The sequence below is a fragment of the Helicoverpa armigera genome, chromosome 18 (genome assembly GCF_030705265.1).
Source record: "Helicoverpa armigera isolate CAAS_96S chromosome 18, ASM3070526v1, whole genome shotgun sequence".
Classification (NCBI taxonomy): domain Eukaryota; kingdom Metazoa; phylum Arthropoda; class Insecta; order Lepidoptera; family Noctuidae; genus Helicoverpa; species Helicoverpa armigera.
The window spans coordinates 3,802,751-3,827,540 of NC_087137.1; the positions used below are offsets into that span (position 1 = coordinate 3,802,751).

General features: G+C 39.3%; 1 protein-coding gene across 1 annotated transcript; it reads left to right on the forward strand.

Annotated features, from left to right (window-relative positions):
* On the forward strand, positions 1-24,252 carry LOC110378105 (runt-related transcription factor 3). The gene is made up of 6 exons (XM_064039080.1): positions 1-1,133; positions 11,838-11,951; positions 20,038-20,139; positions 21,206-21,391; positions 22,051-22,062; positions 22,626-24,252. The coding sequence occupies exons 1-6, from the start codon at positions 716-718 to the stop codon at positions 23,243-23,245; spliced, it is 1,452 nt and encodes a 483-aa protein (XP_063895150.1). The 5' UTR covers positions 1-715; the 3' UTR covers positions 23,246-24,252.
* The last annotated feature ends 538 nt before the right edge of the window (positions 24,253-24,790 follow it).

Sequence of the window (24,790 nt, forward strand, 5' to 3'; positions counted from 1 at the left end):
CGCCGCCGCCGCTGCCGCCGAGCCGCACCGACTCACCCGCGAAACTTTGTCCGAAGTCGACGGGCGCGGACGTACGCCGCGTATTAATAGCCACCGCGAGTGGTCACCGCAAGCGAGCGCGCCAGCCCCACGCGGCACGAGTCGACCCACGACCGCGCGCCACGTCGCACGCGTCCCGCGCCACGCACCCACACGCGTCAACACGACGAACAGTAACGCGCGCGAAAGCGAAACTCAAAACAAAACTACGAAAAATAAAAAAAAAACGTCGTCGTCAACGGTGAAAGTGAGAGGGACGTGCGTGCGGCGATCGCGTAAATACGCGGTGCGCAAAAAGTGCCGCCGTCAGTGAAACTAGTGAAAAGTTTTTTCGCCGCGTACGGGGGAACCACCCCTCGACGCCGGAAAAAATCGGCCCCTCGCGTCCCTCGCCCGCCCGCCGCCGAACTTTTCATTCACCGGGGAAAAAAGTGTGGCAAGGCCGCCGTGACGTCACCGCGTCAAGTGGCCACGCGCGCGTTCCCTAGCAACGTGTTGTCACGTCTCATCACCGGCCCTTCTTGTCAAACTTAGTACTGTCTTGGGAGTGCGGTCGACGACTTGCCCTGTGTGTCATTATGTTGTCAGTGTGTGACGATGGTGTGTGGTGGCGGTGAGCGTCGGTGAGGAGTGGTGGACAGTGTCATGTAGCAGCCGCCGGGAGGCAGTAGACTCTATGTGTAGCACGCAGCGCGCGCGGGTGTCGAGGATGCACCTGACGGGCGCCAGCAGCGGCGCCGTGTCGCCCGACACCAGCTCCACGCTCCTGCACGAGACCTACACCAAGATGACGTCCGACATCCTCGCCGAGCGCACGCTGGGCGAGTTCCTGTCGGAGCACCCGGGGGAGCTGGTGCGGACAGGCAGCCCGCACTTCGTGTGTACCGTGCTGCCTCCGCATTGGCGGTCAAACAAGACTCTGCCGGTGGCGTTCAAAGTGGTGGCTCTGGGCGACGTGGGCGACGGCACGCTGGTGACGGTCCGCGCCGGGAACGACGAGAACTGCTGCGCCGAGCTGAGGAACAGTTCCGCCGTCATGAAGAACCAGGTCGCCAAGTTCAACGACTTGAGGTTCGTCGGCCGCAGCGGTCGCGGTGAGTGCTGAAGGTGCAGTTATGTGATACAATGAATTTTTGTGATTTAATCTTAAAAGCAACCCTAAAAGTTTACTCAACAATAAATAAAACAAACCAGTTCATAAAAGTAATCGAATTCAATAATAAAGAAAAAGGATAAAATCAAAAAGAACCATAAAAATAATCTGAAAACCACTATTAAAGTGATATCAAGAATCGCCGTTAAATAAAAGCGACGGCATTTTGCCGAAATAAAAATAAAAAACTCCAACAGAGTAGCGCAGTAAATAAAAAATCTTTTTCAAATTCAATCAAAGTTCTACAAACAAATCCAAGTGATTACAACTCGAAGAAGTGGCTTCACACAATAATAACATTTAAATATTTTGTCAAACTTCCTAAGTAGGGGAAGAGTCGGTGACATTGCAAAGTGCTCCAAACTTTTTCCTGCAACTTAAGAAATTGTGCGAATGTCAAATAGGAGGGCGGGAGACTTGGGCGGCTATTTCCGCCCAATGAGTGTCCCGCCCGCCCTTTCTTAGAAAGTTTACTTTTTGTGAAGGGCCGAGTTTTGTGCGAACTTCCTTATTCGCAAAGACGACATTGAAAAAGTCTTACGTGGTTAGGTAATCATTTCGAACTTACGTAGGTACATTATAACTACAACAAATTAACTAGTAGCTACATAACATAACAAATGAATTGAGCCATGTTTATTTGGATCTCGTAATGGAATAATAATCTACAAACGGACTGTTAAAGTAAACAAACAAATCAACGCGGTTGCGTGTACCGCCGGAGGGTGCATGTGTTAGCAAAAATGTCTATACGGAGTACTTGATATCAGCGTATAAATTGATAAATAAGTATATATGTTGAATATGAAATCATGAATGAAATTAATCACAGTTAAAATTACTTTCTATTATTAAAAATCTTCAATCACAATTTACGTTAAAATCATTGTGTTGATTCAACAAGATTATCAAACTTGACCTTCGCATAAAAAAGCTACGTAGGTACTTAATAGATATTATTTCAATTTGACCGTTTTAATATTTACTATTAATTAATTGTTATTTATTTTGACACATACCTATAATGTTATAAAAGTGTTACGTGTAACTAATATCAGGTGTTAATTGATATTAAATGCCGTAATTGAAACAAAACAATAGCATAAATAGAATGAACATAATTCTAACTAATATGGATAAAAATATATTAATGAACCATTGGTACCACCAAAGGTATTCAATTAATAATATTAATACCGAGCAATCAGAAGTGATAACATTCTAACACATTCATTTCGTTTATTTTAGTTTAATAATGTATATTTAGTGCATGTCCACTAATAGAATTCCAACATTACGGGTCCATCCATTAATGTTTTGTTCTAACAATATTCAACAGAAATTGACTAAGACATTGATTTAATAAAATAAGCACGAAAACTTATGGAATAAGTCTTCATAAACAAGATAATACTAATTAGGAATACATTGATATGATATTTAAATAATTCATTTATGGGATTTTCCTTAGCTCTTTATTACTGTCCCAGTGCAAGGCAGGGGCCTCTTCTCATACAGAGAAGGAATGAGGTTTCCTTAAGTCATTTTCTCCATCTTAGCAATCATTAGTGTGTAGGATATGCATTTATACTTAATTACCGAAATCAAACTCACACACTCATTCTTGAGAGGCTGGTTTTTAAACCACTAGCCAACCACAACTGTCGACGACAAATTATGCCAGTATGATATACCTAACTTATGTGAAATACCGGTAACTAAATTCTAAGAATGACCAACAAACAAATATTTATTAGGGTGAAATAATTTCCCCTGTAATCCCCTTTAAAATGCCTTCTGTTCAGTCAAGCGTGAGCTGTCTAATCCAGGGTCGTTGTCTGGTCATTGGACTACAGATCTATCTTTTTAATTGTTTTTCGAGTATTTATTTTGGAAGCTGATTGAAACGAATGGCATACATAATTTTATATTGGACTTATTTCATTGACGTTTCAGTAGTTGATTAGTTTTATTAGTTTCATATCTGAAGCAATAATCATCTGCGTAGTTTTTCATAACTACACAACTATGATGTTGGGTAAAGCCTAGACATTGGGGTCGATATTGGGGTCGGCTTCCAGTCTAACCAGATGCATCATAGTACCAGTATTTTATACAGGTCGACTGCCTATATGACCTCTGCAACCCTACAGTACACAATTCCTACAGAAAAATTAATCGAAATCTATTTAGCATATATAGGTATTAGTGCGAATTCTTACACTAAGAGTTTGGAGTGTAAAACAGGCTAAAAGAACTGACAACCGTTGCAAATTAAGCTACAACTTGTTCATTACATTTTCCGATTGACCATTGTATATTAATGAGATAACCTCTTCCAGATTAATTTTATCAACTTACATTGATTTATTTTAGCAAAGGTAAAGGTAAGGCAACAATAAAAACATGAGTGCCATACACTCTTCCCTGTTCTTATCCCTATCTTTATTTGGGGTTGGCGCGGCATGTCAACGTCCATATCTTCCTAATTGGGATTGTGATTTTCAAACTACCTTATAAAGGTTTAAGATTTCGAAGTTCGTATTCTAAGTACTAGCTGGTACTTAAGTATTCAGCTATTGTGTCATTTTTACTCAACTGGCAAAGGGATATGTTTTGTTTGGAATCTTTGGAGAGGTTTAGAATGCCAACTAATCATTTCAAATAGGTCTATTTGTATCATGGAGGACAAAATAACTAGTTATTGTGTAGACTTGTGTAGGTAGGTATAAGTGATCTACATGTAAATAATCAATATGATAGATTATTACAATATTAATGAAATCGCCAACCGAAAAAAAACAACTAAACTAAAGATAATAAATCTAGAATTGAATCTATGACGGGAGATACAAAGCGTCTGTTCAGCGTGCATCAATTAAATTGGTTGAAAGGGGATGCGTGGTGACCCTTCATCCCCTCTCTATACACATGTATAATTATTTTCACCCATCTACAGCAAAAGACAAAATGAAGAGCTATTTTCTAACACTAGACGGCTCTCAGACGTTTTCTTAAAAAAAACAATAAGGGTTCCGTTTTTTCCTTTTGAGGTACGGAGGTACTAACAAAGTGATCCTAAAAACAATCAATGATTGATTTGAAGAAAAAAGTGGTGCTCTTCTACAAATGTTGCGAAGCAGACGTCACTTGATGTAGCACACGAAATGTCTTCGTCGCCTTGTCAATGCTGACTTATTTTTACAACTTTCAGAAAGATAAGTACTTAATTAGTGTCTCTTAAAAAATCTCGTATCTACAGAAAAGGAGCGGATTTCCTGAGCGGTGTCCGCTCGGTTTTTCATCTCGGAAAATCCGCTGGTGTGAAAACGCTGCTAGTCTCAATACACCCGATTGAGGTTAAGCTGTTATCTCTTATAAAATCTTGATAAAAATAAATAATTCACATGTTTTTCCAATATTTTGTGTTTGCCACTTGTTTATAGTATGTCCAAATCTACAGTACTCAGTGACCAGCAAATATGTACCTACCCACATACAAGGTTCATCATCGGCTACGATTTACTTTTGAGACCCGAGAATCACAACAATCACATTAAAATTATTTAAATAGGTAGTTTATTAAGCATTTTGATTAGACAATGACAACGCTTTCACATCGGTGGATTTTCCGCTCGGTTTTTACGTACGACATCACTCGGTACTGTAGGCAGTGTCGCGGGGTTTTTTAACGTAATTTTTCTACCCTCAGTTGTTTGCTCATACGCCTGTGTATACGCACGACACCAGCAGTGCGAATCAGATGATGGGGCTCAGTTTTCCGCTCGGAAACTCCACCAGTACCTATGAATAAAACTGAAAGTTTCCTTCACACGTCAAACAGTCCCTACCTGTTGTTACAATGCTTATGCATATAGTTGTCGTTGCCTACTTCTAAATGGGATACCAGAAGTAAAGTAAGGCTGCTTTTACTTAAGTAAAGAGGGAAAAGGTACGATCGCAGTTTGAGAACTTTATTACTTTTGTCAATACTGTTTTCAATTTTATGCAAGTACCCAATCTTTAAGCTTACAATTGACAACTACCGCATAGGAAAGCTGAGGCCTGAAAACACGCGGCAATTTTGTCAGGCGTAAAAAAACGGAGCGGGAAACCGAAGATGAACGCGCTTGACAAATCAAACACATAGCAAATCAAAAATACATATTTTGATAAACACGCAATAAACAATTTATACATAATTTTATTTAGGTACTAGCCAAAAAGTAATAGTTACCGTTTACACTAATAATCTACATTGTAGACTGTTTGTTTCAATTTGAAATCACTTTTAATTACCCAATAAATCATCATCATCATCATCTCAGCCAAAAGACGTCCACTGCTGAACATAGGCCTCCCCCTTTGATCTCCACAGATACCTGTTGGAAGCGACCTGCATCCAGCGTCTTCCGGCGACCTTTATAAGGTCGTCTGTCCACCTCGTTGGTGGACGTCCTACGCTGCGCTTGCTAGTGGTCTCCACTCCAGCAGTTTTCGGCCCCAATAAATAGCCATTGTTAAAAGTATGAATACATTTATTTACTTGACAGGCCAAATATGCATCGGGTGGACCAGCACTCAATCGATAAAGATAGTCATTTGTGCAAGGCATGAGTAATTTTTATCGTGCACAAGCTCATGCGCAAACGCAGGTGTACTCTCTTCTCCCGAAGATACAGCAGTCCGTTTTACTTACTGCGACATAGGTATACGCATAGAGTACAACCACAACAAAATTCCAAAAGCACTTTTTGTTCCAGATGTAGATATTTAGTACCTTTTTTTGATTTTGATAAAATTTTGAAATCCTCAATTTCGTTTTTCAGTTGGTATGCGTGGATGAGTCATCATCGTGCTATCGAATGCTTCCATATTTATGAAATCACGATAAATTGGTGCTGTGTGTGTGTGTACGGCTAGTCAAGAACTAGAAAGTCGTCTGACAACCAGTCATACGAAGGGTATATTGGGTGGTACGAGTAACAGGGAGATGAGGTCAGATAGACAGTCGTTCATGACATGGTGGCTGCATGAAAAGAGTATGCAGATCTTCAATTTAGATGTCGTGTAGGCCTGCATTCATAGCTAAACATTTGTGTTTATCAGTATTTGTCATCAGTAGACTACTATGAAGAAGTTTTATGCGCATATTAATATGTTGCATTCAAATGGCTAAAAAAGATAACAGGTAACTCTTTGCCGTGTAATCACAGGTTTATAGCCGTTTAGCCGACTCATCGAATATCAACGTTCAACACAGCAGCTAAAAGATGCTTACCCAACTAATTAGTTCAACATTAGAACTAGGCGAGTTAGGGCACTCTGACTCTGAGACGCTTGGTTTAAGTTACACACCCAGAAAAAGTGGTTGCCTCGACTTCTCCCGGCGGCAAAAAACTCACCGAACAGTTTAAGTTGATAACATTAAAATTCACAATGGAATAGACTATAAACATCCTACTTACCTACCTAACATTGAATTTGATAACTTTCTTGAAAAAAAAACTCAATCTTCATTATCATGTGCCCGTAGTGAGATTGAGCTATGAACTGGCAGACCTTTGTAAATTCAATTTTCATCAGCATAAGATTACATTTTTATATACTGCATAATTATGACTTTCAGTACTTTGCACATATTTTTCTGTTGGGTAGGTACGTCTTTTACAGCTAAATTATGATAGTTAAACGACTTTTCTTTAAGAGAACGACATTTCAATCAATGTTCAATGTTTTTCACTGAAGAACTAACTGAAATACCTCTATATTCACTATATGTTTTTATTATCTTGAAGCACTTTATACACTCACTGAAGCAACTCAGTTAAATGGGAACTTAGTTGAAACTTAATGACATTTAACGATACCATAACCAAAGTTAGCTTGTATTAAAAACTCTAACGGTGCGTCCTACGTGAGCGATCTGGATTAGAACGCAAAGAGGTGCAGCACAACGCGACATGAAATCATCAAATAGTCGATTTGAAGTATCGCCACTACGTTACGTGGCGCGTTCCGAATTCGCTTAATATCGCTTCGCTTGCGTTTTGTTTTGCCCACGCAGGACGCACCCTAATACTAACGCGTAAAATACTCGTATGAATGAATAGTCATTCTAAATTGTACGAATGAATGAAAAATCATGACCAAGCGGTTATTAACCCGATACGTTCCATTCATGAATTTATCTAAATCCAGGTTCACGTAGTATATAGTAGATGGTATTTGTTGTTCTATTTTGAGTATTTATTTGGTTTCGATTCAATTTCTGAAAACAAAAGTTAAATGGTTACGAGGTCTACTTGATACTTAGGTATTTTAAAAGTATTGTAATGAATAACGAATGATGTTTAACGACTTAAGAAAAAGTCAAGAGTTCTTATTTCAAATACAAAGCAAAATATAAAATCCTTAATTCCATTAATTGCATGTGTTTCTCAATACAATTTTCTTCATCTTTTACTGTCTCGAGCCCTGGCAACGCAAACCAACTTTTAATATACATCGCTAAGGAAAAGCCGCCGCAAGTTATTAATGGAAATTGAAGATCCACTGCATATTACTTAGGCCGGCTACAAACAAAAAAACTACGTCTCGAGAGAAACCGCAGCGAAGTTCCACGTTGCGCTTTAATCTCAAGCTATATTTCAGAGCTGTGCAAATGAAAAGTTAGTCTCGACGAAGACTTGAAGAAGGCCCGCCTTCTCGCTCGCCAGCCAATGGAAAAGGTCGGGAAAGCAACTTCTTCCGTGGAGGCGGGGCGAGCACGTTGCGGTCGCTTCGCCATTTGAATAAAATTTTTCCTTTGAAGAGTTCTTTATTTGAATATATTGTGGCCGCGTGGGATGATCGTGTTACGTTTTATTATACGCCTTTTCATTGCTAAGGATTTGTTGATGTGCTTTTTTATTACCCTTTTTTTTCGGGAAAATAATGCTAAAAATATCACTTGCTTTAATGTAAAGATTAGGTAACACTAGCATTTATATTCATCTTTAACATTAAAAACTGAAATATGTAAAAATAAAGGCTTCAACTCCTACCAATCCAAACTTCACCAATCAAACGCCGATAAAAAAAAGCTGACAACCAAAACGCAAAAAGGTTAGTCGGCACGCAAAGTTCGTGCAGACGCCGCACGCACGTCCCGTCACCCACAACAGCCCTTGTCAACCATAACGCGGCCGCAGCCGGTTAGCCGGTTGGCGGCCAGACCGGTACACCAACCCGGTTACCCGGTTAGCCACGGAAAACTACCATTTCATTTACGGTCGGTCCTTGGTTTCGGGTAGTTGGTAACGGAACCCGCAAGTTACGTAACTATGCTTTGTGGCGCCGACTCACTCACGCTCTATTAACCGCCGTTTTGTTATTAGTTTAGGTATTGAGCTTGATATGTGCTGAAATATTACTGGAGCTGTACATTGTGTTTTACGTTCGGTTATGTTGCATAGTGTAACAAATGCGCTCCGAAATTGTGGGCAAAACTGAACGTAGTAACTTCTAACTAAGTGAATCGAAACATTCAAGTACGAACTTCTGTCTACTTTCGCGTTCTTCTTGCAATTTATCTGTCATTTCTTCATGGGAAATTCTTAAATTCTCAAATCTTGACTTTGACTTCTCGCTCGAACACTTTGAAAGATTACCACCATAAGACGTCTAGTGCAGGGCACGGGAACGCCCACTGATTTCCAACATTACCAGTTGGAAGCAGCCTCAGCGACTGCTACCAGGAAATTCGGCCAAACCTATGTATCAATCAAGCAAAACAGGCTTACAACCCAACAGCTACCTTACACGGGCATATTAATTCACTCAATTAGCACACGAGGGCGTGAGCAGGTCGTTATCCGACAACGCTTAGTAATCGTGCGACGGCGACAAGGCGACGAGTGTATTTGACAGCTGTCAAATTGGATTGCATCGAGCTATTAGGGAATGTCGTGCGCGGTAGTGGAGTTGTGGATGCGTCGCGCGGTTTGTAACCGGCTTTTTTTAAGTATTGGTTTCGAAATTCAAATTCGAAGTTTGAATAGAGTTCTAAAGATTTTTTTTATAATTCTGGCTAATCCCTGAAATAATGCAATAGTAAAACCTTGAAGAGAAACACTAGAAACATTTTACTCGTACTTATGTAAAATAAAATATTAAAATTAAAATTTATAGTTCAATTCTAACATTGAAGCTCTCAATAATTGACTGGAACTCCCATTTATGCAGAATTCATCTTCTGAAAACACAACAAACCGAGCAAAGTCCAGTGAATTTAATTTATGTTTCTGGATTTAAAACTTCAAAAATCTTTTCAAAACAGTTCAAATATTCCTTCGTAACGTCACGGCATGTCCACAAGTCAACTACGTCTAACTGAGACGGCGCATCGCTACAGAAGTTGAAACGCTGCAAGTGCCGAGTGGCGTACACTCGCTACCGAACGTTCTGTGTACTCACTAATTGTATCTACTCATTGACTTCTGTTCTAGTCCTATAACAAAGACATTGTTTAAATCTAAATATAATTTTATTGACAAAGAAGTGTCTCATTTTGCATATTATACAGATATTAGTGCAAGAAGTTGTTTTAAACTGCTTTTTGATAATTAACATTCCGACATCACCTAAAAACACTTTTTTAGAACCTCGTCCGATTATTAATTCTTCGGAATATTTTTTTTATCGCTATATTGCTTAGCACTATAACATATCGTGGGGACTCATCTAAGCTCTAATATAGTATCAATTTTAACTCACACTACAAACAATACACCAAAAATATCTGTACCCATCGTGAGCAAACACATAATAAATCAACTAATACACAAAAAACGTGACAAGTAACAGGGATAACAAAGTTTTCCCGTCAATCGAAGGTTGTCGCGGCTCGAGTGAGGAAATTGTGAAGTCATAAAAACGGTGCTAGGTATCGTGTGGGCCCCACATTAACTAGGGTTATTTATTTAGGCGCGCCGTACGACCCGTGCCGGCCCGTACCGGCACCAAACGGTTTTCACATCACTCATTGCCGTGTCTTGAGCGTTGTACAACAGTTTTTGATAGGTTTTTGGGAATGGAAAAGAAAATAAAATTGCAAAAGGACTAAGAATAATATTTTGGATAGACATCTCCTCTGCATTTTTAATCATTGTATTTTGCATTACTGAAATCAGTAAAAGCATTCAAGTATCCGTAATGAGCGTAATATTTCAATATTTATTGCACTCTTCGATGCTTCATATAGATTAATGGAAAACGTATCAGTGCATCGTTTCATATTATAAATGCGTCATTATTACACTACAGAGGATAAAATGCAGTCGAAGTCGCGTAAGTGAGAGATTGTTCGATCAAACATCTAACCCCGAAGTGTACATCGGCGGTATGTTATAAAACATTCCCGAAAGCGTAAAGCATCGGCAACACTTGTTTCGCGAGCGATGCAAGCGTTCCTCGGGCCGCGTTAATAAACTCCGATAGGCCGCAACAAGCTGGCTGCGTGTACGGCCTCCATTTTTAACGAGCCTCACCGCCAGGCCCGCAGAAAGTAGCCTACACATGAAATCACGTATGAATGAGGCTTTTTTCAGTTTTTTCGCGTGTAGCCAGCGGCCAGCCGCTCCAGGGCCCATTAAAGCTTACATGTCACTCTCCCGCGCCCCCCGGGGGGAGGCGGCCGCGAGGGGGCGCTGGAAAAATCACAAAATCGGTATTGGCTGCATCCCGCAGCGCGAACGCCCGCCAAAGCGCTCTACAATACAGCTTTGACGGACGGTCATTTAATATTAACTGTGGTTTTTCCGCAGATGGAAATGTTTTTTTTATTGCCGGCGTTACGCTGTGATGAAGTGGTCGGCCCGCTGTTTGTGACGCGCGCTCATGTGCTGCGGATGAGTTGCTCTTTTACACACTCCACGTTTGAATGAGATTGTTTCGAATCAAGTACTTGTTTTCGTTTGTTCTTTTTTTTTCGTGGTCAGCTATGAAACTGCTCTTTTGTGATTATTGCAATATCAGCCAATTTATTCGAGGGTTGATGATATGAAAATGCATTTGTGGGGTCGGCTGAGTATTTTTGATTGTCAATATTTGCCGCTGACATGTAGTGCCTATTTCGACTGTAAAACAAATTCATTCGGTCTGTAGAAATTGAAATCGAAGCGGCAATAAATTTTTAACTTTTCGAACAAGTGATCAAAATCGAACTACAAAAAGTGGGCGCTCGGCGAAAAGAGTGGCGACCACAGATTGAATTTATGGCTTGCGCTCACTTTGAGTGAAAAGTTTGCACAAATAATATTTTCAGTTTGTTATAATTACTTTTTCGCTACGAGGCGATTTAATAAAATGCGACGCTGTATTAAGGGAATGCCGTTAAAAGTTTTAACAGTGAACATGAACGTGTTATGAATATGGGTTTAAAAGTGTATTAATATAAATACCAATATGTGCTTTGTACTCGTATAAGTATACACGAACCTCTCTTTAGAAGAGAAGAAGGGTAATCAAGTCTTCAATTCCCTACACTCTTCACTCTCTGTAAAGAGTGTAGGGGTAGACAGATTCTACCCCTTAGAAGAAGCTTGTTTGTTTACCCTTATAAAATAATTCTTTATTAGGGTACTTATAGTACGTTTTGTTGCAGGTAAATCGTTCACACTGACGATAACAGTATCGACGACGCCGCCGCAAGTGACGACGTACAACAAAGCTATCAAGGTGACCGTGGACGGACCGAGGGAGCCGAGATCTAAGACCAGTTAGTATCATGTTGTCTTTATTTATCAAACTTCACATTAGAGGTCGTCATGTCAAACATAAGTTTTTACAATTCAGGTACTTATTAGTCAGTCATGACAAACATTATTTTTGGATTTGGAATATGGAAGTCAGTTTTGGAGATTTCCTGCTGGATTTAAAGTCTTACGTTACCTATTTCCTTCAACATAGCTAATCCATCCACTAAGGTACTAGACATTTATAATGTTTGGATTACCTAAAACTAACAAAAAACCAAAGATAGTGCATAGATGTTATATCCTTTAATATGTAATAAGCTAAGATACCTAGGTAAAAAAATTCCTAAGTTTAAATATAGGAAAACGTTACGGGCAGTCAGAAAGTCTGACCATTCTTTAATAAGATATAGCATAAGAGTCAAGTAACATAAAGAAAATCAATAATTAAAACGTGATAATGATGGTCGAATGAAATTAAGTAATAATTAAAATCAAAGCCTATTCCTGAACCGGAACAAAACATTCCGTTCCAATTAATTCGGCAACACTATTGTATTTACGCATGGCAACATCAAAGCGGCCAAATGTCTGAACACTCGCAGCCAACGAGCAAAACCGCAAAACATTGTAAAACACTTCTAACGAAGGTAATTTATTAATAATTTAGACAAAACATACCTTTTTGTACGTGTTTAGTAGCCGTGAAATTGTTGAGGGTCTTCAAGGAGGTTCTAATGTTAGCATGATTTTATTTTAATGTTGGCAACCCTTTGATTGTTGGGCGTGCTTTGATATGATGCTGTTTGACATTTCCGGGAATGTTATCGATGTAATGAAACACAGTTTAGAGTGGTGTCTTTTTGAGTTACATTCTCATTTAGAGCGTTAAATTATATTTCCATCTTGGGTAGGTTATTTTATTAATTTAAATTATTGAACTAGGAAAAAAGTTTTGGTTATTTTTTGGAGAACCTGTATATTTTTCACTATGTTGTGTAAAAGAACACGTTTAGTATGAAAACGAATTTTACGTCAGTTGTATGCCACAAATGAACATTCCCCAATGTTAAACAAACAACATATTCCTTTAGCAAACACTACACACAGCACTTAACTTAAGTACCACTATCCATACATCAAGAAAGCAATTTAAATAGTTAAAGTCTTGTGTGACGGTAACAAATGACGGGTTTCGACGGTCGCCGAATTGCACCTAACGCTCGATCAATCCTCATCACGTGAAGAAATTAAAATAATTGCGAGCACCGCGGGATAGTGCCCGGTCCCGGCGACCCGACCCCGGCAGGCGAAGGGTTGAGTACCGTCCGACACGCAGATTAGACATTTTGGTAGTTTCTGTTTAAATACAATCTTTATGGAGTTATTGTTATTGGTCTTTAAAATAATGCGAGTCTTATTTTTTTAACACGCTTTTATTAGCTTCACTAGTACATTTTTATACTTCAAATTAAGATTCTAAGAGATTTCTATGTATGTAATAAAATCTATTTGACCCACTTTCAGGTCTTCTTTTTTTGTACTAATATGGGTTACATTTTACAAAACCAGGAAAACTTTCTAATGAAAAAAAACTCTCTTTTTTATGAAATCTTCAATGGACATTGACGAAATTATAAATCTTAGATACAAGTATTAAAATCTTTGGAAAACTTCACCCCATGTCACAAGACGAAAGTGTAACCCGTCAATGCTATCGGTACTCCTGCTAGACGAATGTGAGGGTACAAAGAGGCTGCTGTAATGAATCGGTTGTTTAATTAATTAGTCAAGAAAGGGCCGGGGGAGTTCCCCCCCTCACCGCGTGTGCATGTGCCCTGCATATTGATTTATTATGCCTCCAGCCTCTATACGGAGGCGATAAATTATTTAATTCTAGTAAGTTCCGACGCATGTTAACATCGCTTCTATACGTAGTTGCGTAGTTATCAATTCATGTGAGCAATTTTGTTCGATATTCACTTTCTTACTATTCGAGTTAATGGTAAATGCGTAGTGGTGCGAGAGGGTTAATAATATATTGTTTGTTGAATGAAGAATGTTTTGTAGTACATTGTTATTTTGTAAGTGATTTTGTCAGTATTTTGGGACTTAAAGGGTTTTCCTCGTGAGTTTTCATTGATCAAACTAACTTACATACGAACGTGAACGTGTTGTGTGGGTATAATTGTACTTACTTAAACTGTTTTTACACTGTACATGAGTAGTAATGGCAATTTATGTAAAAATGAATTAATAAGTAAATTAAAACTAAACTTTGCAAAATCACTACAGGACTAGAAGATAACAAAATCTGGCCCCACATACTGATTCATAAATGACAGATAATACCTATTTACGATCGTACATACCTTATTAGAAGACAAGAACAAAATATTCTATAGATAGCAAATAGCATCAATTGAAAGTTTTGTTAGTAGGACTGTGTTATCTATGTGGTGGCCTTATCGTAGACTTGACCACTTCATGAAATGACTCGACCATTTCATGAAATGGTCCCGTTTCATGAAATGTTTCACTGTCTATTGGCCACATCATGATGTGGCTTGGGCAAATCAATGATGAGAAATCGTTTCTCGATATGTGCAACTGAAAGCTCGGCTTCTTCATGAAATGATCAAAATTAATTGATCACATCGTAAAATAGTTATGTAAATTGTCCCTAGGGGCGCTGCCAGCGCTTTATTTACGTTTGAAGATGGCGGCCGTTGACTGCATTAAAAATTCTCGCAGCGAAAAATTGAATAATTCGTTTAAGGAAGAAAGTGACAAAAGAGTGTACGACGAAAATAATAATAATATAAAATAATTCTACGTTGGTGAACAACGTTTTTTAACTATAATGTTATAAAACAAATCAAGAACAGTAGGGTGACGACGCCAAAGAAGTCCATGGACTATTACTGGCTGTCAAAATATGACGTTATGGAAACTGCAGATGAGGAATATCTTATATTTAAGAAATCGATCCTACTATCCGTATAATTCCGATGGAGAAGTATTTTGAAATATTAACCCTTAACAACCCACAAGTGTCTCGCGTTGTTGTGATAAATTCAATCACAATATCTGCTCTGAAAATTCTGAAAAAAAAAGAATTGAAATATCTGTAAATGAATAAGTGTAACAAAACATTACTGAAATACATTATACTGTCTTTTAATACAAAATAACTTTCTATTGCTTTGTCATACCTTACCTACATTTATAGTGTCTGTTGGACACTACTGGTCAGTTACGTCACAAAAGCATTCTGTCTAGTTAAGGGTTAAAGGAAGTTCATAAAACTGATGGACAAGGTTGACGACTAAAAATGATTCAATACATTAAAAATAGGTTTATATCCCAAAGAAACCCATTGAGCCATTTATTGACTGTTATTGTGTTATTAATAATAACATATATGACAGGAACATACTTTGCTGTTTAATTTGCTTACTCCAAACCCCATGGAATTATTTACCAGCGATGTAACCCTTATAACCTCTTGCGAGTAGTAGCGAGTGTAACATCCACCAGATACAAGAACCCACCGCTCTCAGAACGCATCCCAAACGAGCCAGCTGAGCGCAGACCTAGGTAAGGTGGGGAAACTCATCTACCCCGTTAGTCTGCAACATAGTATGCAACAGTAATGTCCTCTTAGGGCTGATTTTTCAATCATCAGTTAACTTCTATCTGAGGAATAAATATGGCGGTTTGACATATTTTCCATACAAAAGCTGTCAAAACGTCAAACATATTCCTCAGATAAAAGTTATCTGGCGATTGAAAAATCTGCCCTTAGCCAATTATCGGCTGCGGCGGCTGGTCTCATGTAAGGAGATTAGCCAACTGCGCAGGAGGTATTATAGTGCACAAGAATTTGCGAAGTGACACACAGACACAGGTGCACTCACTATTCCTTCACTTCCATAGCCCGATGGGACGGCAATCCAACAGGACCGGAGAGAGATCGGGCGCAGGACTGACATTTACGTGCTCTCCGATGCACAAATACCAACTTCCAGGCTGCGGGCTGTTTCGTGAAAGTCTCTAAAACCCACAAAGCGATTTCGGCTCGACCCGGGAATCAAACCCGAGACCTCGTGCTCGACAGCTGCGCTTGCGACAGCTAGACCAACGAGGCAGTAAACCTACAGGTTACGTCATTTTAGATTACGTGTGTTCTATTTTAAGATTCCTAAAATGTTTATTTAAATTATTATGTATGTCCGACTTAAAGGATAATGAATAAGTTCTTACTCTTAATATTTGCAATTGAAGTTATGAAAAAAACCTAAGTTTTTTTGCCTCCTGACAATTTTGAGCTGTGAAAAATTTCACAACTACCAGATTTTATGACCCAAAATATTGTGGATTTATATTAAATATTTTATGGATACCCTATTATACCATACGGCCAGACGTGGATGACAAAATCGAGAAATGTTGACGATTTAACGATCTGGTCAAATTAACATGAACATTTCATGAAACGCAACCATTTCATGAAATGCTCAAACTTTTCATGAAGTGGTCAATTCTACGATATGGCTACGACATCTACATCAAGTCGTTAACATGCATTCCAAATTCCGATCTTCAAACAACTATGTATTTGGAAACAGCCGTTAAAGATGTATGTGTACAGACGTGCGGATATTACCAACACATTGTGTGCTACCCTTATCCGCTATTTTTATCCGCCGGGTGGGTGGCGGGTTTTATCGTATGCAGTAGCCGACAGAAGCCGGCTACAATTTAATAATCGCCCGTCTAACGATGTTTTTCTTCATGCTCTGTTCGGCTGCTTTCGGGTTATTTCGGGAACGAGCGCCGAGACCACCCGCGCGTGGCGCTAGCGTCGCCTGCGCCGATCGCAATGTTTACAACAGTAAAGTTCGTTGTTTACTTCACACGGCGACTTAGAGCATTGTGTATTGTCTATGTAGGGGTTATGAACTTTAGGATATTATAGTTTTATTACTGTGTTTACAAAATGTATTGTTCAGTCATCAATCTTATCTAAACCTGTCAGAACCCCACACATAAATAACACATCCAGCTTAGAGTCCAACTTAAATCTTCCAAACGAGCCAGCATCAAGCAGACGGGAAGGCTAACTAGCAGAAATACTTGGCATAATAAATTTAACTAGACCGGACGCCACCCCGGTGTAATCCTTTAATCAGGTCCACAGTAGCCCTTGCCCGCACCCTATTTTTCCCTCCCATTTGTAATACACCCCCTCCCTCCCACCGGGGGCCCTCGAACGGTGCAAATGACAGTTTCTAATTCCAACTTGCCATAAAAGTGTGTAATTGTTGTGTCGCTGATTTATACACTGGAGCCTTTTGCACGGGAACAGACCATGTGTGCGCTTAATAGGGCTGTCGCGATGTTTTATTTTGATACCTTACGCGATATGGTTTCCTTTGCTGTGTTTTCTAAATTGAAAATGTATTGGAAATTGTATTTATACTACATGTTTGTAGCTGTACAAAATATATTAGATCGGTTCTGTAGTATTCTTGATTATAACGTGGTATGAAAGGTATCCTGTCTTCTAAGAAAATCCGATATTCCCAGACCGTATAACTTACGCTTACGAAGATCTTGTAGTTTCAGGCGAAGAAACAGAATTGCTTGTGTTTTGTAAGATATTGTTTATATGCAAGTCTTGTATGCAGCATGAACAAATATCAGTTTCTTAGAATGGTAACAGGATTGGTTGGCTTTCCTGAAAAACTAAAGTTAACTGGATCACTTTATTAAGTCACTTCTCTTTATTTACGAGACATACACAAAAACGACATACCTATAAGTTATTGTAACTTTCAGTAGGATTTTTTCAAGAAAACTTTTCAAAACTAAATATGATATCAGCCAGCCCTACGGATGTCGACGCGAAGTGTGTTCATGGTTCCAATTGTTTTTGTTTGTGTGCGTGCATTTGTCAATTTAATGGCGGCCGGCCGTGTAAGTGCATTTATGCATTTTTGTACTGAGTATGAAATCTGGACTTTTGTGAATGGTGATATGAAATTGCTAATTTGGAGAAAGGATTAACCTTTCGTGTGTTTTAGACGTGGATCCACGCGAGACACAATTAATTTTCTATTGTTCTCTAATTAGCGGCATTCAATAGGTTAAAGGAAGTTGAGGAAGTCGATAACTGAAATATATTACAGCCAGTGTAATTTTTTGTTAGATTTGGTAAAAGCGTAAGGAAACACGGTCATAGCCTCTGAAAAGTTAGATATTGTTACAACCGATCTTAAAGAATGACATCTCTAGGGTCATTTCCAGTTTAAATAAGGACTATCTTATTACATCATTCGAAAAATTATTCTTCAAGAACTTTTCTTAAACAGTCTTACCAACCGAAGTTAATATAAATTCAAAGCTTCTCATTCTAATTACTAAGCAACCAGAAGCTACACATCGTTCGTAGGACGTGCGTCACCGCGCCGCGTCGTGCCGCGTCGAGTCGTGATTGAATTATGTCGCCCATGAAGAGTGTCGCAGACAATGCGGCCGTGTCGCTTGAATTATTCGGCACATCCCCCGTAACACCGATGTACGGTACCTACTGAGATTATCCGAATGTGTGTGAGAGCTAGCGGAGAACTAGATTTCGTAGCAGGATAGGAGTAGTATAAGTGATAGCGATGTTGTGACTGAAAGGTCTTTGGGGGCTTAAAGTCGAAAGTAAGAAATACATATAATTTAGATTTTTGTAGTCTATATAAAAAAACAGATCAATTTTTCGGACGTCAAACACGTGGTTGGAAGCAGACCTTTTTTTCACTGGAAACAATGGCTATTCAGAAATATGGAGGCATGAAACAGAAACGAAAGGAACAACCCAATTTTCCAAGCACTCTTATCTCTCAGTAGGTACCTATTCTCAAAATTCTGATGCCTCAACAGATACCTGCATGTTAATAATGTTGCCATGACTGGCAGTCACGTGCCAACAGATTATAATGTATCGACGCTCAGACGCGGCCGACCTTGATTAGTACGATGCCAATTCCGAAGTGTTGAGTCGTGAACCTGAATAGGGCGTTAGATGTGTTAATTTGTAGTTGTTATGTATCTATAATTATAGGAAGATATTAATAGACTGCCTACAGCTTTAGAGGATTAATATCTTCTGCTGACAGAGTTGCTCTTCCTTAAGTTTCAAATTATTTTTGCTGTTTTACTTACATTAAAAATAGGACATCATCTGCCTAACCTCTTCCCAGTTATATTGGGATCTGATTCTAGTCCGGATGTAGCTCAGTAGGTGCCATTGTTTTACATGGAGTGACTGTCTATCTTACCTCCTCAACCCAGTTACCCGGGCATTCCAATACCTTGGTGAGACTTTTTGTCAGCCTTTCGGGCTTCTGACTGGACTGCCGAAGATGTCATTTTTAAGAGTAGGGGCGCAGACACAAGTCAAACAAGAATCAATTCCCCGACCTTTTTATTTATTCAACATACAAACATCAGGTTTAAATTCCCAAGTGCACCATTCCCACTTAAAACTGACAAGAAACTAAATTGAAATTCCAATAAGGCTTCGATATTTGAAGGTGGCAAGTTTCGACTAATTCGTACACGTGGCAAGAGGGGAGAGACGGCTCTGTCACACGAGTGTCAATGAATTATCGAGTGTCTCGGGACTAATCGAAGGGCTGGGAACGTGTGAGAGGGCCCTAACACTGCTTTGCTTTGTGCTTCACTATTTACATGACCGATTAAGTTTGGGTGAAAGGTGGAAGATTCTTGTGCCTTTAATTGTAGGTTGCACTATCAGTTGTATTTAAAATCGATTTGATTAAAAGGTTACATAGTGAATACTTAGATGAATTATCGTGTGTCTCGGCACTAATAGGCTAAGGGCTGTGAACATGAATAAAACATCAAGACTGTCTTCAGGATCGATCTTTTCATATAGAAAGGACGTCTAACTAACAAAGTTGTCATTACTTGTTAGGTGCCTTGACCACCAGGCCAACACTAGATCCCTACTATTCGTTTATACATATATAAGTGAAATGCTCATCACAAAGGGCAGCCTGTATCGTACTGATGTAGTGCTCTCTCTCCTAGGGCAGCAGCAGCAGTTCCACTTCGCCTTCGGACAGCGCCCCTTCCCCTTCCCCCCCGACCCGCTGGGGGGCTTCCGCATGCCACCCATCACTACCTGTCAGAGTAAGTTCTTCTAATCTATTTATATTCTAAGAATCATGTGTTCCAGCTACATACTACAAAGGGTTTTTGAGTAAATACCACAGCAACTCACGAAAATATTCAAAAGTGAAACAGAATAAATAAAGAGCCACTGAAAAAGATATCACGACTGCTGTCGCGATACACAAACAGAGCGCAAAAAAACGAAATCAAACCAGAAATCTAAATCGGAATGATGCCGCACAAACCTTACACAGGCATGCGGCTCAAAAGTGAATGAGTCGCCAAACCAAGCGATACGCTAAACTACGTTCACTAAAGCGCGGATTCAATCAGCCGACGCCAAAAAGAGGATCGAACGGAAAGCTGACTGCGGATGCAATCGAACAAGCGTGCTCGAGCCCGCTAAAATCCACGACTACCCCAAAACAACTCATGCGGCTCAAAAAAGCCGGGAAAAAAGGCATTCGCAAATCGACGGCGGGAACGCGTGCCGTATAAAAACCGAGTCCGCCGATCGCCGGCCAAAAACGGAACCGTGATACCGAAAAATAAAAGCCACTGATACGGGGAAAAAATAAAGTGCACGCAGCACCGGCCGGCGGACATCTTTATAAATAAGTGACCGCGCTCCTGTGCAAACGTGCCGTGTTTATTGTTCGCTTCTGAATATGCTAGTGTTGGATTTGATTTGGTTTCAAACTACAGGTTTCATTATACAGCGTCATTGGTATAAGTAGTAGAATAGTATCATATAAATTTTTCAACATTAAAAGGATATTCAAGTTTTTGTAGTGAGTAGAATGATGAGAGGAACAATAAAATTTAGATAAATATCTTACTGTAGACAACATATTATACATAAACGTGTACATGTAAGCAAAATATATATCATGATGTGTCCCATAGCAAAGTCCTTTATGTTGGTGCATTTAGGGCACCCCAGTGCAATCATTTAGTGATCCGATAGTGTCATTGGGCAATAAATTAGTATGAAGATGAATAGTAGATAGTACAACGATCACGTATCCAACCGACAAGTACCTTATATTACCTTCCATCCTCTAATTAAACCTTTCTTCCACAGACATGTCTCAATTCGGTCTAAGTTCGAGTAACTCGCACTGGGGCTACGGCGGCGCGGGCGCTTACCCGGCGTACCTCCCGTCGTGTGCTGCGCCCGCAGCCTCGCAGTTCAACCCGCCTGCACTCGGGTTTGCGGGGTCAGTGCCGGACCAGACGCCCACGCAGGACTTCACGGCTAATAATACAGGTGAGGATTTAAACATAATGTAGGCAGTTGTGTAAACAAATAGCTTAACTTTTCAGGAGGAAGTAAGAGGATAAAATAATTCAACAAAAAATGCATTTCCTAGGTTTACAATCATAAGACGACGCTCGTATATTTTAGAGTAGGTACATTATACACCGATTTGATTATTAAAAATCTTGTATTTTCTTAGCCTGGCATTCATAATCATTCCGAGAGTAACACCACTGAAAACGTAAAGGCGAACTGAGATAAAGAGAAATATGTATGTATACCTATAACTCGTTACATCGGCTGACATAGAATTTACTTTAATATAAAGGCAAATTAAAAGCTATTCAGAGTTGTCACAAGGGAACTATCAGAAACAAAAACAATAGGTAGAGACCTACACCTAAAAATATTTACTTCTTGTAAACCGATGCAACCACCAAAATCGGCCAAACCGTCATAACATGACTAATAAAACATTGTCCAGTTAATGTCTCGGCTCATTAATCAATACAGTCGGGTGAAATTAAACGCACCAACACTTTTACGAGTTATATCCTCCTTGGAACGATGCGCGCAGTGCTGGTGAAGCAAAGAGTAGAAAATTATGCAGAGGGCTCATAGGTAGGTACGTAATGGGAAACAAATTGACAGCCCATCGTAATACCCAGACTGTATTCGCAGTACAGTTTTGACACAGCAACGTCCAATTCTACACACATTTAAACTAGAATATGATGTATTTTTGTGGAGCAAGTACAAATCATAAATTGGTCAATGGTTTGACTGACCGTTCCTGTCTAAAGTGAAAGGCTGATATAAGGTTAAATACTGAAAGTTGAGTTAAAACTCAAACTCACAAAAATACATAGCCGTCGGGAAAACATGAGATTTTTGTAACTTTTTCCATAACGAGTCTCATTGAAATACTCTTAGGCGTGCTAGTCAGACATTAACCGGCTCTCATTATAATTTACAGCGGCTCGCACACGTCCGACCCGCCGATGAATTTATTGTCGATGCGTGCCCGATCAACGAAAAATATAGCCATTATAACTATACTAAAATACTGTCGTACATCAACAATTACTATTTTTGGATATTCCACAAGAATAGGCATCGTAAAGGTTTATTGGGCATGCCCGCCCATGTTTGTATAAAATGAGAATTTTTAGTTATTTATAAATTGTGGCCAAACACCTTTCTCTGCAACAAGAAGATTTATATTTTTTTTTTGTCCACGCAGTTCTTCCGGATACGACAGGCGTCGACCTAGACCAGCAGTTGTCTGGACTAGTAGGCTCGTCCCCCTCCCACCACGGCAGTCTACTGCCGCGCTACAACAACAACACCGACTACAGCCTGTCGACGGGCCCGCGGTCACTCAGCGACAACAGCTCGCAGCCCGAGTCGCCAGTCCAGGACGATCTGCTCACTTCCAACACGTCCACGAACATCGGTCACAATCACACAAACAGCTCAAACTTCCCCTCGCTAATGGGATCTCAGAACACGTCGTACGGCGGCAGTAACTGCAACAACTCGCTGTACCCCGTCCTGCCGGCGAGCTTGCTCTACAGTCAATTGTATACCGCCGCTAATCAAACACATAACTTCCACCCGCTACACTCAAACTCGATACACTCGACGCAAAACCATCACAATGAACTACAAACGATGATGGACCAGATATCATCGACGACGAACAATCACAGACAACACGGGAATCACGGACAAGACTTGCTCCTGGGCGGCGGCAATTCTTGCGCGGCCGCCGCAGCCAGGGGCGAGGACGGCCGGGTGAATAATCTCGGACAAAGAGGTAATCCGCAGCCAGACAGCAACACAGTGTGGCGACCCTACTAAACAATGTGATGCTCTTTTATTGTACCCGTACGAACAATACGTGTTTGTAGATATAACGTCTGTGTCGATACCTCGGGTATGTCAGTAGTGTGTCCATTTTGTATTTTTCATGTGACGAAAAGTGGTTTTACACTGTTTCGACGTTTCGACTCCTGGTGAAAATCGTCGTAGGATGAATAGATTGAGGCTGCAACGAAATAGATTTTCGATAACGAATTAAACACTAATTTGTATGTAAATTAAGAGATACAGGTGATTCGATTAGTTGAAATATGTATGTACCTAAATCCAAAGTTCGCTCCCGTCCTGAATTTATACGATTTTGTTTATAAAAATAATAAAACTAGAACACTTTGGTCATAGTCTGGATTAGACTAGAAAAATATTTGGATACGATATTGATGTAAGTATATGAAATGGAGAGATGTTTTAAATAGATCTCATTACTCGACCTGTGTTTTTGAAAATAAATGCGTAATGGAACACCGCATTTGATAGTGTATAAATTAACATTTATTTTACAGTTGGGCCAACAAGTAATGATCAATACTAAAACACCAAAGAGTTTATTTGACGAGCAGTGTAAATTAAAAAGTAAAATTGGTTGGCCAATAGAATTTGTAGAGATTGCAAGATGTAAAAAGGACTTACTTACTAATTATATATGTCTTTTAACGGCAACTTGTAAATAAGAACTGTGAATACTAATTTGTTGTAAATGCATCTTGTAAAGTGCTATAGATGTGCAATTATGAAGTTGAGTAGATGTATACTTAGTTTTAAGACTATCTGTTGAGTATGTGAACTGTCCATTTGTAGATATGTTTTTCTTTAGTTTTGTTACAAAATTATAATGTCTAGTTTGCAAATTTTCATATTGTTATTTCCTAAGTAATGCGGCTTATTGTTTTGCATGATGTCAAAACATGATGAAATAGATTTATTTTAAACTGACACCAAAATTGAAAGTTGTTTACTTTTAAATGGTTTTTTAAATGTTTTTAGAAGGCCATCCATGCCATAATTATCCATCAATGTTTTCCTATATGTTTAATGTAATCTATAATTATAATACTTTGTGCAATATAATTAACATTGGATGTACTTCGTAACATTGGTTTAAATTGCATAGCAACTCATTTGTCGTTCTCGCTTCACGTTATAATTATTTCTGTTGACTACAAGTAGCGGAATTCATTTTACAATAAATAAAATCTACAAATTCAATTAATTGTATTTTTTTTCGTAATCCATTTTTGTAGATTAACCATATCTAAATTCATCACAAAATTATTAACTATGCAAACATTTTGCTTTTCATTCGAAGTCTAAAGGGTGGCTTCGTGGCACAGACTAGTTATACTAGTTGTCCAGCTAACATTTTCATTTCCATCTCAACTAAAATTCGAAAACGAAAACCCCGGCAAACCACAAAACAGTTTCCCCATAAAATCGATATGAAAACTTCAAAATCAGGCTTCCAGCGAACCGTCTCAGTAATTACAAATTCACAAATATCTAGGCGACGTCGGCCGCAAATATTGG

Bases quoted from the DNA above. Each gene is read 5' to 3' on its own strand.
- LOC110378105 (XM_064039080.1), top strand. From the start codon at position 716: ATGTGTAGCACGCAGCGCGCGCGGGTGTCGAGGATGCACCTGACGGGC. The intron at 11,952-20,037 runs GTTAGTATCATG...TCTCTCTCCTAG, and splicing joins GGAGCCGAGATCTAAGACCA to GGCAGCAGCAGCAGTTCCAC. The intron at 20,140-21,205 runs GTAAGTTCTTCT...TTTCTTCCACAG, and splicing joins ACCCATCACTACCTGTCAGA to ACATGTCTCAATTCGGTCTA.